A 15095-nucleotide genomic window follows, 5' to 3' on the forward strand; every position below is an offset into this window, starting at 1 on the left:
TTATGTTGTAAGAAGGGACCATTCCCTGGAGAAGGATGTCATGCTTGGTAGGGTGGAGGGTCGACGAAAGAGGGGGAGGCCTTCAACGAGATGGATTGACCTGGTGGCTGCGATGATGGGCTCGAGTATAGCAGGGATTGTGGGGCTGGCGCGGGATCAGGCCTTGTTTCATTCTGCTGTGCATGGGGTCGTTATGAGTTGGAAACAACTCGACGGCACATAACAACAATTCACATTCATCTAATCGTCGAAAACCCCTCTGTCAGGTGATAGAAAAAAGAAGATAAGTGACACACATTCTAGTAGTAATAATAATAATAATAAAAACAATACTTAAGCCCTTCTATCTTATCTCTGCTTGTTCACACATATAAGTCAGCTACAAAGGCTCTCAGATGCTTGACTTACGCAGTTAGGCATAGGATGATGGGTGTCTGTGGTCACCAAGTCAAAATCAATTCTGTTTCTTTGTTTTTCACTCCAGTGGTAACTCCGAGATACACAGTGGAATTGGCCTGTGGTTTTGGAGTCACAGTCCTGCTGGTAGTGATTCTCATTGTTGTTTACCATGTTTACTGGCTGGAGATGGTCCTTTTTTATCGGGCTCATTTTGGAACAGATGAAACCATATTAGGTGAGTAATGGAAGTCAATACATGCTTCTTCTACTATTGTGTTTAGAAAATATGTTTCCTTGATAAAACCTGCATTCACTGGAAGACTTAATCAGACTATCTTTTGTTCAAGCCCATACTATTGAAGATCACTCCAAGGTGTATTATTCTACTTTCTTGACTCAAAATGTTGATTTAATCTATATTTGCAATATTCAAATAGACTATGTGCAAGCCACATATGTAATTTAAAATTTTCTTGTAGGTACATTAGAAAAAGTAAAAACCAGCAGATGAAAATAATTTTAGTAATATATCTTACTTAACCAAATGTATTAAAATTTTATCACTTCAACACTTAATTAATATTAAAAATTACTGAGATATTTTAGGGTTTTCTTTTTTTTTGGTTCTAAAAATCTTCACAATCCAGTATGTTATTTACTTTTACAGAATATCTCAAATTAAACCAGGCACATTCCAGGGCTTAGTGAGTGGCCCCACATATCTGCTGTATTGAACAGCAAAAGTCCAGACTCAATACTCAGAGAGTGAGCCATGAACCAGCAATATCAGTATCACCTGGGAATTTATTAGGGGGAGACTATCAAACCTAATCCCTACTGGATTAGAATCTGCATTCCAGTAATATTCTCAACTGATTCATGCATGTGTTAAAGTTTACAAAGGACTGTTTAGTGCAAATTTGCCTGATGGTAGCAGCAGGACATTTAAACAAATAGATTCTTAGTCCAATTCCATATTCTGATAGGGTTGATTTGTGGGAGAGACACAGATTTGAGGTGATTTTTATAATATTAAGCACCTGTGGAAACATCGATCTAATGAATCTAAGTATATTTTTAATTGTGTCTCTCTTTAGGCATAAATTATTTTGTTTCAAAGACTTTTGCTCGATTTATAATTCTAACATATAGGTGAGTTATATTCTAAAACAAGGAACAATTTTTTTTTAACTTGGTATTCATTATCAGCACCTAAAACTGACCAACTGTTTGCATCCTGGTCCTGTTAATTCACAGTTGAACGGGCTAAATCTTACTCTTCTGCTACTATGCAATTTCAACTCAATGAGATCTGAGTAGAAGACACATGAGGTAAAATTTGCAGTTGCACCTTAAAATAGTCATTTTGCCTGAAGGCTTCTCATAAGCAGGAAATCATACTGGAATCTGTCAGATCCTTCATACATGTAAAAAAATTAAATGTCAAATATACAGACATTTGACTTCAAAAAATATATAATCCTATTGAAAAATGTTCCTAATGTAGATTGAATCTGTGTTCTATTTTGCTAGATGGGAAGGAGTATGATATTTATGTGTCTTATGCAAGGAATGCTGAAGAAGAAGAATTTGTGTTACTGACCCTCCGTGGAGTTTTGGAGAATGAATTTGGATACAAGTTGTGCATCTTTGACCGAGACAGTCTTCCTGGGGGAAGTAGGTATTTTGGATGAGTACAAATAGTGCTACCCTGGAAGATAAAATTATCATGTGCTTTGGGTCATGTATGGGAGTCATGACGTAGCTCTAAGTTGACATCTTTGGATGTTTAGTGTCCCATTCTATGATGATAGAAACATTTTTAGGAATAAACTACATAAAAAGCTGTAGACTTTTAAGCTCAATTTATGGTATTAAGGTATTTTACCTTATAAGAACTCAGGGTCAGAAAACTACAAATGCATAGTGGATTCCCAAACCCACTACCATTGAGTCAATTCCACTTAATGGCAGCCCTACAGGACAGAGTAGAACTACCTCCTAGGGTTTCTAAGGCTATAAATATTTACAGAAGGGGCTCTGGTAGCATAGTGCCTAAGGCATTTGACTGCTGACCAGAAGGCGGGCAGTTCAAACCCACCAGCCACTCCTCGGAAGGAAGATGGGACAATCTACTTCCATAGTGAAACTGCCTCAGACACCCAAGGAGGGGTCGCTATAAGTCAGATCTGACTTGTCAGCAGTTGAGGTTTGTTTTTTTGTTTTGTTTTCTATTAAATCTTTACAGAAGCAGATTGTGTCACCTTTTGCCTGCTGAGCAGCTGGTGAGTTTAAACCACTGACCTTTCAGTTAGCAGTCAAGCACTTAACTGCTTGGGCCACCAGGGCTCCTTCATAGTGGATAAAATTTCACTAAATGGCCCTATGTTAAATGTCCCATTTACTCACATTTAAAGTTTTAGAAGCTTTAGGCTGATCAGCATTGACTTGCCTAGAATTTTTACCAGGCCACATGGCTAACATTAATAATATTCATTATTATAAAATATGACCTAGTTACAATGTTTTACTGAGACTGAGATCTACTTCAACTGAATTATAGGAGAGAATGCATAGAGTCTCTTCTTACAGAACTCACTAGTAATAATTACACCATTTCCCTTTGGCATTTCTTCATTTTCTTTCCTCCCTTTAGTTTCTAGCAAATTAGCTCTACTCAATTTTCCCTTCTCTTTGGATCTTCTTCCTTTCTGTCAGCTTATACATTGGGGGTAGATTAAAATCTTATGAAGACCAGAGAGGTCTGGTTAAAAAAAAAAGAAAAAAAAAAAACCTGAATTGCTAAATTTTTATAATAAACTCTTTCCTTTTCAGATTACCCCATAATACACAAAATAACAGTCCATTTGAATTCATTTTAAGGAACACATTCAATAACATTACTAAACCCACTGTTACACTTTGTACTGTTGAAATGCTTGCAGTATCTCTCTCTAATCTTGTGATAAACCAAATTGCTTCCTCTCAAACTTTGTTTACACTAATAATTTGTTAAAGGCTGGTGGTTCAAACCCACCAGCCACTCCTCGGAAGGAAGGTTGGGCAATCCTACTTCCGTAGTGATACTGCCTCGGAAATCCAAGGAGGGGTTGCTATGAGTCGGGGCCGACTCGACAGCAAATAACAACAACAACAACAATTTTTTAAAATTTATACAGATAATTGAGGTTCAGCATAGATTTAAAGTTTTTTATTTTCACTTGAATTAGCAGGATCAGTTATTGTGTCTTTCCAGTCATTATCCAAAATCTATAAAGCTTGTGTTCTACAATGGCTATTTCCTTCAATATCACTTTGTCAGGAAATGATCAATTTATTTCACAATTTAAAGATAAATACCATCAATTTTAAGACTTAATTCTCCCAGCTATTTATTCATCCATATATTCATTCATACAGCCATTAAAAATATTTATTTTTGTGTGAAGAGCTATATAAATATGTATAACAGTGTAAGTGTCTCCAAAAATGATTGATAGTTCAATGAAGAACTCAAGTTGTACAAAATTATCCTTGCATCTTGCTTTTGGTGCCCTTGCACCCTTTTTGTGTTCTCCCTGCTGCTCTTGCTCAATGCTCTTTGCCTCTGCATCTTTCCCATGCTTATATATGGTCAACCTCCAGCAATGCTACCTGGAAAAGACAATTATTCTTTCTTGGCTGCTCCTGGCTTTACCTGCTAACTTTTATTTTAAAATCTTTCCCACACTGCTTCTCTACCTGTGAAAATTAAGGGGTAAAATGACTGCTTAGGGGAATATGGCAAGCCATGAAATAGATTTCCACAGCACATGTTCATTGCCTGATCTTGGTTTCTATCTGCACCCCAGGTAAGGGATTATACAGTCTTCAATAAGCAACTGTAAGGAGATGGATTAATCTCAAGAATTTAGTGACAGGAACTAAACAGAGCCCTTAACAGTGGAATACAATTGTACCACATATCCTTTTTTCCCCTCTGCTTTTTTTTTCCCCCCTTTTTCTTTGACCCAAAGAAAGCACTTGCCTTGTAGTGAATGCCAGCACATCAGCTAGCAACTGCTAAAACACATGGCTCTACAGTAATGATAGGAGTTTAAAGAGAAGGATCCAGGGACTAATTTAGGCCCCAGCACAGAGAGCAGAATAGAAAGCTGAGCTGAGGATGTGTTGCCAGCCAAAAGGCCATTCAATTTGCTAGATTCTTTTTTTAAGTGGCTTTTCCACAGACACAATGCTATCAGTCTGACTTAAGGTGTGCTGCAACAGAGAGGGGCTTCCAAAAAATGAAGATTCAAACTCTTATCTTGCATTGCCAAAAAATGAAATTTTAATATTTTGATTCTATAATGTATATCTTTGTTGAATGCCCAGTGGTACTGGAGAGTTGATACATGGATATCTTTGAGGAGAAAGGTCTCATGAGCTGATTTGGCTAGGCCTCAACATGCCACACCATTTGAAGAAATTGATTTCAAAATAACCTATTCATTCCTAGTGTCCCAGATTTTAAGGCCTGATGTCACAGAATTATACTATTTTTTTTTTTTTTGTCTCTCTGGAATTCTTTTTGGTTTGGAACATATGTATGTAATTTATATTCACCCTGAGGAGAGTGATATTTAGTGAACAGAGTTGTTGGGTTTAGGGATTACGTTGTTCAAAGCTTTGTTGGTAAAAAGTTTCCTCTCAATTCTCAGCCTGTTACTCTAAGGTCCCTACACTTGCTCTTCAAACCCCATCCTTTTGGAGTTTCTTGGCCAACGCTAACGCCCATGGTGTTTTCTTTCTCAGTTGTCACAGATGAGACCTTGAGCTTCATTAAGAAAAGCAGACGCCTCCTGGTTGTCCTAAGCCCCAACTACGTGCTCCAGGGAACCCAAGCCCTCCTGGAGCTCAAGGCTGGTCTAGAAAGCATGGCCTCTCAGGGCAACATCAACGTCATTTTAGTGCAATACAAAGCTGTGAAGGAGATGAAGGTGAAAGAGCTGAAGAGGGCTAAGACGGTGCTCACAGTCATTAAATGGAAAGGGGAGAAATCCAAGTATCCACAGGGCAGGTTCTGGAAGCAACTGCAGGTGGCCATGCCAGTGAAGAAAATTCACAGGTGGTCTAGCAGTGACGAGCAAGGCCTCTCCTATTCATCCTTAAAAAATGTGTGAAAGCAGCATTGAATGGGGCAAAAATAGCCAGCTACTCCAGGAAGGAAGCATTCCCCCTTCTTTTATTCCAGGTCTATTGTTTCATGGGCAGAAAAGAAAAATCTGTCAAATCTTCCCCAGAGGGATAAATTCAGGGTGACTGTGTGACTGGCTGATCTGTTTCCTCAGGCATTAGTCTCTAATGTCACTATGTTTTTTGCAAGCAAGGACTTGGTTGATGTTAATCTGTTCTTTCGCATCCTTCATCATTGTTCCCATTTGTCTCTATTCCTTCTATTTCATATTAATGTTTTGGGGCAGCATTTTCCAATGGATTTAAAGACCCCTTAATAAATCATCTGTTAACAGGGTCATTAGGAATTTCTGAGTATAGTTTTCTTTTTCTTTTATTTTTCATTATGAAAGATCATCAGGGCCTAGATTTATTTTAGCACAAACTAATTAACTCTTTTGCTCCTTCTGCTGTTCGACGTGCCACCAACAGCCAGACTGGCACCCACTTAGGATGAAACAAAAGCAGTCTGTCTATCTGAAAATGTTCCTTATCATTGATTTTAAAAGACTTGCCTGCATTTTCTCTTACTTTACTACTCTACCCTCCATCTCAGGTACTTCAGTAATGTCATTTTTGTAAACTTAAAACATATATCATAATTTTTTCAATGCAGTAAACTGATTGTATGTGGTTCAAACCATATTTATCATGTCATCTCCCTATCTACTGTACATTGGATCAGTCATTCAGACAGCTCCATACTTTCAGTCTGAGTGGATACTCCTCCTGATGGTGCTAATAGAGAGTGAGATAACAGAAGAATGCTTTTAAGGCATTTTCTGAGTTGTGAGAAGAGCACAGAGTAGGATATTTGACAATTTGTCTTCTAATCCCAACCTTGCTAAAATGGAATTCTGGGAAAGTTGCCTCATTCAGTTTTGTCTTCCAGTTGTAAAATATGGAGGTTAAACTCAGTTGCTTCAGTTGAAAGTTAATTTTAGTATTAATATTCTAAAAGAATTAACTGGATCCTAATATTTTCTATATTTTATTCACTGGTACATTTAGTACATTTGCTCCAAACAAGTTAATCAGAAAAGCCACTATCAATGAAATCTGGTTTGTTTTAAATAGTTCAAAAGTCTAGGAAAAGTGAAAATTAAGTCCAGAGTTTACAGTGGTGAATATCTATCTATATTACATATAGATATATATATATCCACACACTCAATTATATATAGATAGATAGATAGATGTAAGTATATGTATATGCATATGTATATGTATATGTATATGTAGGAGCTCTGGTGGTGTAGTGCCTAAGGCATTTGACTGCTAATTAAAAGGCTGGCAGTTCAAACCCACCAACCACTCCTCAGAAGGAAGATTGGGCATCTACTTCTATAGACATACTGCCTCAGAAATGCAAGGAGAGATCACCATGAGCCGAATTGAGTCAACTTAATGGCAGTGGTTTTATATATATGTATGTATTTGTATGTCTGTGTAAGTACATATATATTGTGTGTATGTATATTATAATATTGTACATACATACACACACATGCATATGACTTTAAATGGTCATCAGCACAATACCATAATCCACTGGAACACTTGTCTGATTTTAATTATGTTTTTGCTGTAAAGCTTTTGTGTCACTACTTTCTACACATTAATATCATTTGTGAATTCACAGAGTGGTAGTTGTCATTAGTGCTTGCCATCCCTAAGTGAATGTAAATAACTGACTACTGCTACAGTTAAACTGGGTGTAGTGGAGTCTCATACGCACAGCTTCAATGGTTACTATTGAACAGTAGCCAGCCATACTGGCATTAATTGATCACCTATTGTGTTCCCAGCACACACATTTTGAAAGTAAATTATGTTAATCTCAGTGCCCAGCAGTTAGAGATATAAATCTCTATTTGGACTGGTGAGTAATAAAGGAAGAGAAAATAAATAAATGAGTCTGGGTATCTTATGAAGTACCATAATTTATAATTTAAGGAAGCCCTTATCCTGGTAGTATGAATGTTGATAAGCACTTCTGAAACTATTCCCTACATTTACGTATCCTTTGGCAGTATTAAAGTCCATGATAAATCATTTTTGTATGTAGGAGTTAATGATTATTTTAAATTGAAAAAAGCGTCAGCTCTGAATTCTTGGCTATAAAACTGTGGTATGGAGTCACTTTTGGATCTAACACTTTCAGTCTTATGAATGCTTTTCCATATTACAAATTACCATAATTCCCCTGTTAACTCTTCCCTCACAAGAGCAGAGGAGAACTGTCCCCAGATAAGCTTTGCATACCTGTTACTGCATGAGCTCTAGGCAAATGAGAGCTACTCAGCACCAAGAGGCCATTATTTTGCCATTGCTGCATGCTTTTTGCACTTTCTGATGCCATATTTATCCTAAATGTTGTTTGGTGCCCCTAGAAACTCCTTGATATATATTTATTTTTTCCTATTTATATCCCTGCCTTTGGTACTGGACTTTTCTAAGTGGTAAAATCTACAGCATCTCAATTTTAAGTAATGTGGCTCATCCTGAGAAAATTTGTTTAAGATTTTGGGTTTGTTTGTTTTATGTCCCAGAAGTTGTCTAATATAGAACACTTGAAGAGGATGAGAAAATACACTTGTAGTTTAAAGAATGAGAAGAAATCATGTCTGTATTGTTAAAGAAAATTGTTTTACATATGTGATCAAAGGATCTTCTGTACCCAGGTGAACAAAGAGCCATGATATATAGAATGCCTAATTATGCATTCATACAAAATTTATTTAATTTCCTTCTGTGTTACAATTTAGGTGATTCTCATGAAACGGTACTCCATTGTATTGGAAAACAAAAACATCACTCCACTTGTAAATCTTCATTTTCTTTTTATAAGTTTTAGTATTTTAAGATTGTCTTTTTTATTTTATTCATGTACTTTTGTATTTTCCATATTTCATTTTATTTGTAAATTTGCTTATTTTCAAATAAACCATTTATTTTCAGCTTTGAATTTTATTTTGTGCATGTTCTTTATGTCTTTATTTTCATCTTTGGGCAAAACAAGTGAGAGTAAAAAAATAATGATTACACTTGTAATAAAAGTAATATATTCCATTAGGGTAAGTTTATTTTTCTGAGTGTAATCTGAGAAAATAGGACCTTGTTTATTGGAAGAATTTTTCCATATATTTGATCAAAAGAGTTTTATAAGTAAAAGTATACTTGTATACTAGAGCTTCTTTGTGTGTATGTGTGTTTGTGTATATGTGTGTGTATGTGTGTGTGAAGACTGTCATTATATATAATATACTCTTATATGCATATATAATATCAGTTAAAGAAATAGAGAAAAAAATCTTTTTAAACAAGCCTATCTCTTTCTGTTCAATTTGGGAGGCTTACAGGAATTGCCTTCCTTTTGTAGGTTTTAATGAAACCAAGTCACTTGCTACTTTGTTATAGGATCAAGAAATTAATGTTCTACTTTCAGTTAATTAATGATCATTTGAATGAAAATAAAAAAAGATAGTATCACAGACTTGAAATAAACCAGTGATAAATATTTGAAAATTAATTTTCTTTTGAGTTAATAACATTAAGTCATAGAGACAGGGATGTCTTCTTGCTTTGAAAAAAAATTTCTATTCATTTATTTACACAAAGAATGTTTATTAAGTCCCTGTTTTGTACTCTGAACTAAGTTAGCTTAGTAAAAATTTCTCTAATGAAGAATATTCCTCTTTCAAACAAGTTCAGAAGGGTAGACTTAGGATTAGTGGATGAAAGTTACAAGGGAACGGATCATCTACTCAACTGGAAAACAACTTTAAAACAGAGTTGAAAGATAATGGAATTAACTAACTTAGAAGATTCTAGGTCCTCATTATTAGAGGTATACAAGCAGAGATCTGATAGATTTTCATTGAGATTTGGGTATAGGCTTTTTGCATTGGACAAGCAGGTATTCTACAGTTACTTCCAACTCTGCATATATTAAATGACATTCTAGAATATAAAAAAACAGACTTACTGCCATCAAGTCAATTCCAAATCATAGCAAGCCCCTTTGAATTTTCAAGGTGGTAAATCTTTACCACAGTAGATTCCCCAGTCTTCCTTCTGTAGAATGTCTGGCAGGTTTGAACCACCAGCCTTCTGGTTAGCAGTCACGTGCGTTAGGCACTATGCTACCAGAGCTCCTTATTCTAGAATATAGTGTATCCTTTTAAAGGTCTCAGTATCAACAATTTGAACCTCATCTAGTCATTATTCCTGCCCTTGTTAAAACTCCCAAGGTATTTTCTTCAGTTATTTCCTGATGTCACTAGTTCTTTGACACCAGAGTAAATTCACAGTATGGTATGTGAGACACATTCAGCAACTAGTCTGTCTTATTTCTCTTTTCTACCTGAGGAATGTGAAGTAACTTAGCAAGGGGCTAGGAGATTAAGTGTTTCAGTATTTTTGTCCAAATTTATTTTAAACTGAATAGACATTTAAAAAAAAAAAAAAATCTTGTAACTCCTTACAAATTCACATACTAAGGTAATGTGATACTCTACAGTTAACAGAGAGAATCAATTCGGATTCAGTAAACACTAGGCCACATGTTATTTTAATATTGTGTTCATTAGACATTAAATAATATTAATTTAATGAAAAAGATTGGTGTCATAGTGCCTAAAGCACTTGACTGTTAACCAGAAGGCTGGCGGTTCAACCCACCAGCCACTCCTCAGAAGGAAGACTGAGCAATCTACTGCCATAGAGATACTGCCTCGGAAACCCAGGGAGGATTTGCTGTGAGTCAGACACCAGTGAGTTTTAGTTTTTTTATTATGTACTGTTGTCGTTATTGTTGCTAGGTGCTGTTGAGTAACCCCTTGACTTAACAGCAATGCAGTTTATTACTCATAGAACTGCTCCATAGGGTTTTCTTGGGTGTAATTTTTAAGGAGGCTGTTCACCAAGCCTCAGTTCCACGTACTGCTGGGTGGGTTCAAACCACTAACCTTTAGGTTAGCAGCCTACAGAAAACCGCTTGCACCACCTAGACATTTACATGTAGATATCTATAATTTGATCTCACTATTTACATTTTACTATACTTGTTAACTGTCTTCATCATTGAGTCAGCCCCCAACTCATGGTGACACCTTGCACAACAGAACAAACTGCTGCATGGTCCCGCACCACCCCCATTATCAGTTGTGAATCAAACTGTTGTGTTTTGTAGGATTTTCATTGACTGATTCTTGGAAGTAGATTGCCAGGCCTTACTTCCTACTCTACCTTAGTGTAGCTTAAGAAGTTACACTGAAACTTTTTCCGCATCATAATAATGCATATGCCTCCACAGACATATGCAGGGTGGCTGTGCATGAGATGCATTGGTCAGGAATAGAACCTGGACCTCTGGTAATGAAGGCAAGAATTGTACCACTGAACCATATGACTCCATAGGTGCATGTCATAGATGGAGAATTTAGACTGATAATATTAAGATGAAAACAGATAATTGGAGAAAATCCAAAACAAACTCATAGCGACCCTATAGGATAGAGTAGAACTGCCCTATAGGGTTTCCAAGGCTGTAAATCTTTATGGAAGCAGGATGCCTCATCTTTCTCTCATGGAGCTGCTGATGGGTTCAAACCACCACACTTTGGGTTAGCCACTGAAATGGAGAAAAAAATATTTTAATTCATATCTATCTGATTTCAAATTAGGTACTCTCTCTTTTTTTTTAAACTACACTTCAAGGAGAGACAGAAAGATGTGCTGTTTTACCACCTACTAACAACCTAGCCAAAGAGCAAAATTAGATCCCTAGTTTTTCTCTAGGAGAATCCCAGAAATTATGACTTTTAAAGTAAGACACATGTGGATTATTGAAGAATTTTGGACCAGAAAATATGACTTCAAAACCAATTTACTAATCTATAGTGATATGTCATTTTTTGAGGCCAAACAGAATAAAACACCTAATTTATAAGTCCATCTCTAAGTAGTCCTTATTAAGAACTAATACTTGCCATCCTCAAATATGAAGATTTAACAATAGCAAGGTGTTAAAAGAATGTGTTTCAAAAAAGGCAGCCTGCTTTAAGGGACCAAGTGAGGACCTCTGGTCACAGCTCAATCCCCATCTGAGAAGCACTGCCTTCTTTCAGATATAAATCCCCAACTTTAAGGGCGAAATATCAGTAGGGGGGATTAAAAATTATCCTCTAAAGAAAATTTTATTTAAAGGATCTATGACAATTTCATTTTCAACAGTTCCTCATTGGGACGCATATAACCAAAAAACCAAACCCACTGCCATTCAGTCAATTCTGAATCATAGTGACCCCCATCAGATTTCCAAAGCAGTAGATCTTTATGGAAGTAGTCTTGCTTCCACAGAGTGACTGGTGGGTTTGAACCACCAACCTTCTGGTTAGCAGTCAAATGTCTTAGTGTCTTAATCACTGTGCTACCAGAGCTCCCTTGGAATGCGCATGTATTCTCTTAAATAATTATTTTGAAGTAAAACACATTTACATACACAAGGACATGGACGATAAGCATAGATTTAGATTCATCTTAAAGTTGAAACAAAATAACCTAACTTGCTTTGCATTCTTGTTAAAACTAGCCCCAAGTTCTTAAAAATTTATCCCATGTATCCTCTGGTTTCCTTCCAAATTAACGTCACTTCTACAGATTAGAAATAATCTGGTAAGGAGCAGAGCTTCCTCATTCCAAGTCAAGTTCATAATTATCATACTCACTGCAAACTTTCAGCTTGTCTTTACAGGCTGAAAAATCTCTCAGTCACTTTCACCCCTGGCCCCAAATGTGTTGGCACTCAACCTCATGGTCGGCCTCCAGCACTTGTTTTCAAAGTTGTCAGTGGCTGGGATTTATACATCTGGATTTTTTTTTCTTCAGAAAATCACACTGTCTACACTCTGTGCTAAATGACTTTACATTGGGATCTGTCCAAATCCGACTTTGTAACTATTAGGACTTAATGTTTTGCCAGAAATCTTTACTAATTGACAGATTCTTACACATTGTCTTTGTCCCTTTAATTGATTATTTTAGGCCAATTCTTCACACACAAAAAAAAAGGAATTTTTTAAGTTTTAAATATCAAGAGATAAGACAATGTGGATTATTATTATTTTTTAACGCCATGGAATAAATTCATGGTGACCTCATGTGGTTAAGAGTAGAATTTTGCCCCATAGGTATTTTAATGGCTGGTTTTTCAGAAGTAGATGATCAAGCCTTCCTGTCAAGGCAGCTCTGGGTGGTCTCAAACCTCCAACCTCTCAGTTAGCAACCAAGTACATTAAACAGGTATATATCATCCAGGAAGTCCGTAAGCATCACCCCAAAAATCAAATGCTTTGCTATATAATCAGTTCCAACTCACAGTGACCCTATAGGACAAAATAGAACTGCTCCATAGGGTTTCCAAGGCTACAGTCTTCACAGAAGCAGATTGTCACAGCTTTCTCTTGAGAAGTGGCTGGTGAGTTTGAGCTGCCAACTTTTTGCTTAACAGCTGAGTGCTTATCCACCGCACCACCATGGCTCTCTGTTTGGATCATATGAGATGGTAATTCCCCTATTGCTCTTTCCTGATCAGACCATATCTGGATCATTGTGTTTAGTCCTGTTCAGAATACTACATAGAAATTGAAGATGATCCAAAGGAAGATAAATATGGGAAGAGACTTGAAACGGTGTTATATGGGGAATAAGATAAAAAAAAAAAAAAAAATCTTTAAATTACAAACACATTGCCGTCGAGTCAGACCCAACTCATAGCGACCGCTCCTTGGGTTTCTGAGGCAATGTCACTACAGAACTAAATTGCCCAACCTTCTTTCCGAGGAGTGGCTGGTAGATTTGAACCACCAGCCTTCTGGTTAGTAGTTAAATGCCTTAGGCACTAAGCCACCAGAGCTCCCAGAAGTGAAAAAGAAAATACAGTGAAGCCACAAAAGCTAACTGTTGTCAAATACTTAAATTTGAAGAAGAAGTATTTAATGAGGATGTCGGAACTAAGACCAATAGATAAAAATTACAGGAAAGAAGTCTTGAAAACAATAATTTACAAAAAGAACTGAAATTAGCTGCTTTCGGAGGCAGTTCATGACCTATCTTTGAATGCAGCAGACATTTAGAAACCATTGGTAATTTTGTTGCAAATGGGGTTCCTTACAGGGGCCAATTATTTAACAGGTCCTCTCCAACACTGAGATCCTATATTTTGAAGTGTTATTCATTGCCTGTCCTTTGTAGTGATAGTGTGATAAACTGGCAGTTATAAGAATTTTCACTACCTATTGTCATATCTTTCCATTTTGCTGCAGACACAGTAGAAGCAGTTTTTGACTTCATTCAGAGAAGCCGCAGGATGATTGTTGTCCTGAGCCCAGACTATGTGACAGAAAAGAGCATCAGCATGCTGGAGTTTAAACTGGGGGTTATGTGCCAGAACTCCATTGCCACCAAGCTTATTGTGGTTGAGTACCGTCCGCTTGAGCATCCACACCCAGGCATCCTCCAGCTGAAGGAGTCTGTGTCTTTTGTGAGCTGGAAGGGAGAAAAGTCCAAACATTCTGGCTCCAAATTCTGGAAGGCCTTGCGGTTGGCTCTTCCCTTGAGAAGTTTGAGTGCCAGCTCTGGCTGGAATGAAAGCTGCTCTTCCCAGTCTGACATCAGCCTGGAACACGTTCAAAAAAGGAGAAGTCGTTTGAAAGAGCCCCCAGGACTCCAGAATTCAGAGAGGGCTGAAGGTCCCTCTCCAGCCCCAGGCACAATGTCCAAGCACAGAGGGAAGCCCCCTGCAGCCTGTCGCTGCTGTGTCACCTACTGTGAAGGAGAGAGTCAACTTAGGAGCAAGAGCCGGGCGGAGATTCATACCCAGCCCCAGTGGGAGACACATCTCTGTAAGCCTGTTCCCCAAGAGTCAGAAACTCAGTGGATACAAAATGGCTCCAGACTGGAACCCCCAGTTCCCCAGATCTCAGCCCTTGCTCTTCACCATTTCACGGATTTATCTAATAACAATGACTTTTATATCCTATAATTACTGTGTGGTGGGTGGTGGCCGCTATCTCTACCAACCCTCTTTGTGTCATGAACCTATGGGAATAACTGACATTTTTATCATCTAATGGACTACCAGATTGTGTTCTCTTTTATTGATTTTTAAAAACTATTTATTTCTAGGAGACAAAAGACCTGAAGGATCTGAATCCAGAATTATTGCCTATAATGGCCTCAGAAGAGCACACTCTTCTTGGGCCCTGGAAGGTCAGTATGTGAAAGATGCCTGAAGTTTGATCCTCTGTCCTAGTCAATGACTTAAAATTAAGCAAACAGTTTAAATGTGTATTCTTTGAGCCTGTTGGCCAACCTCATGTTATGAGTCATTCAAGTTCACTTGGGCTATGCCAATTACAGGGAGTATGTATCCCAAGGTAAGGTCATGGAAGGAGCTGGTTCTGGTGGAGCTGTATGAG

General features: G+C 37.3%; 1 protein-coding gene across 1 annotated transcript in view; it reads left to right on the top strand.

Annotated features, from left to right (window-relative positions):
* The window catches only part of LOC103192922 (interleukin 1 receptor accessory protein), a 67564-nt gene extending 52905 nt beyond the window's left edge, over positions 1-14659 (top strand). The window contains exons 9-11 of the mRNA XM_042780288.1: positions 485-634; positions 1933-2076; positions 13941-14659. Coding sequence (XP_042636222.1) covers positions 485-634; positions 1933-2076; positions 13941-14659 — 1013 coding nt within the window. The remainder of the gene's footprint in view (positions 1-484; positions 635-1932; positions 2077-13940) is intronic.
* The last annotated feature ends 436 nt before the right edge of the window (positions 14660-15095 follow it).

The sequence above is a fragment of the Orycteropus afer genome, unplaced genomic scaffold (genome assembly GCF_000298275.1).
Source record: "Orycteropus afer afer isolate SDZICR_OR568_19922 unplaced genomic scaffold, OryAfe1.0 scaffold00032, whole genome shotgun sequence".
NCBI classification, from domain to species: Eukaryota; Metazoa; Chordata; class Mammalia; order Tubulidentata; family Orycteropodidae; genus Orycteropus; species Orycteropus afer.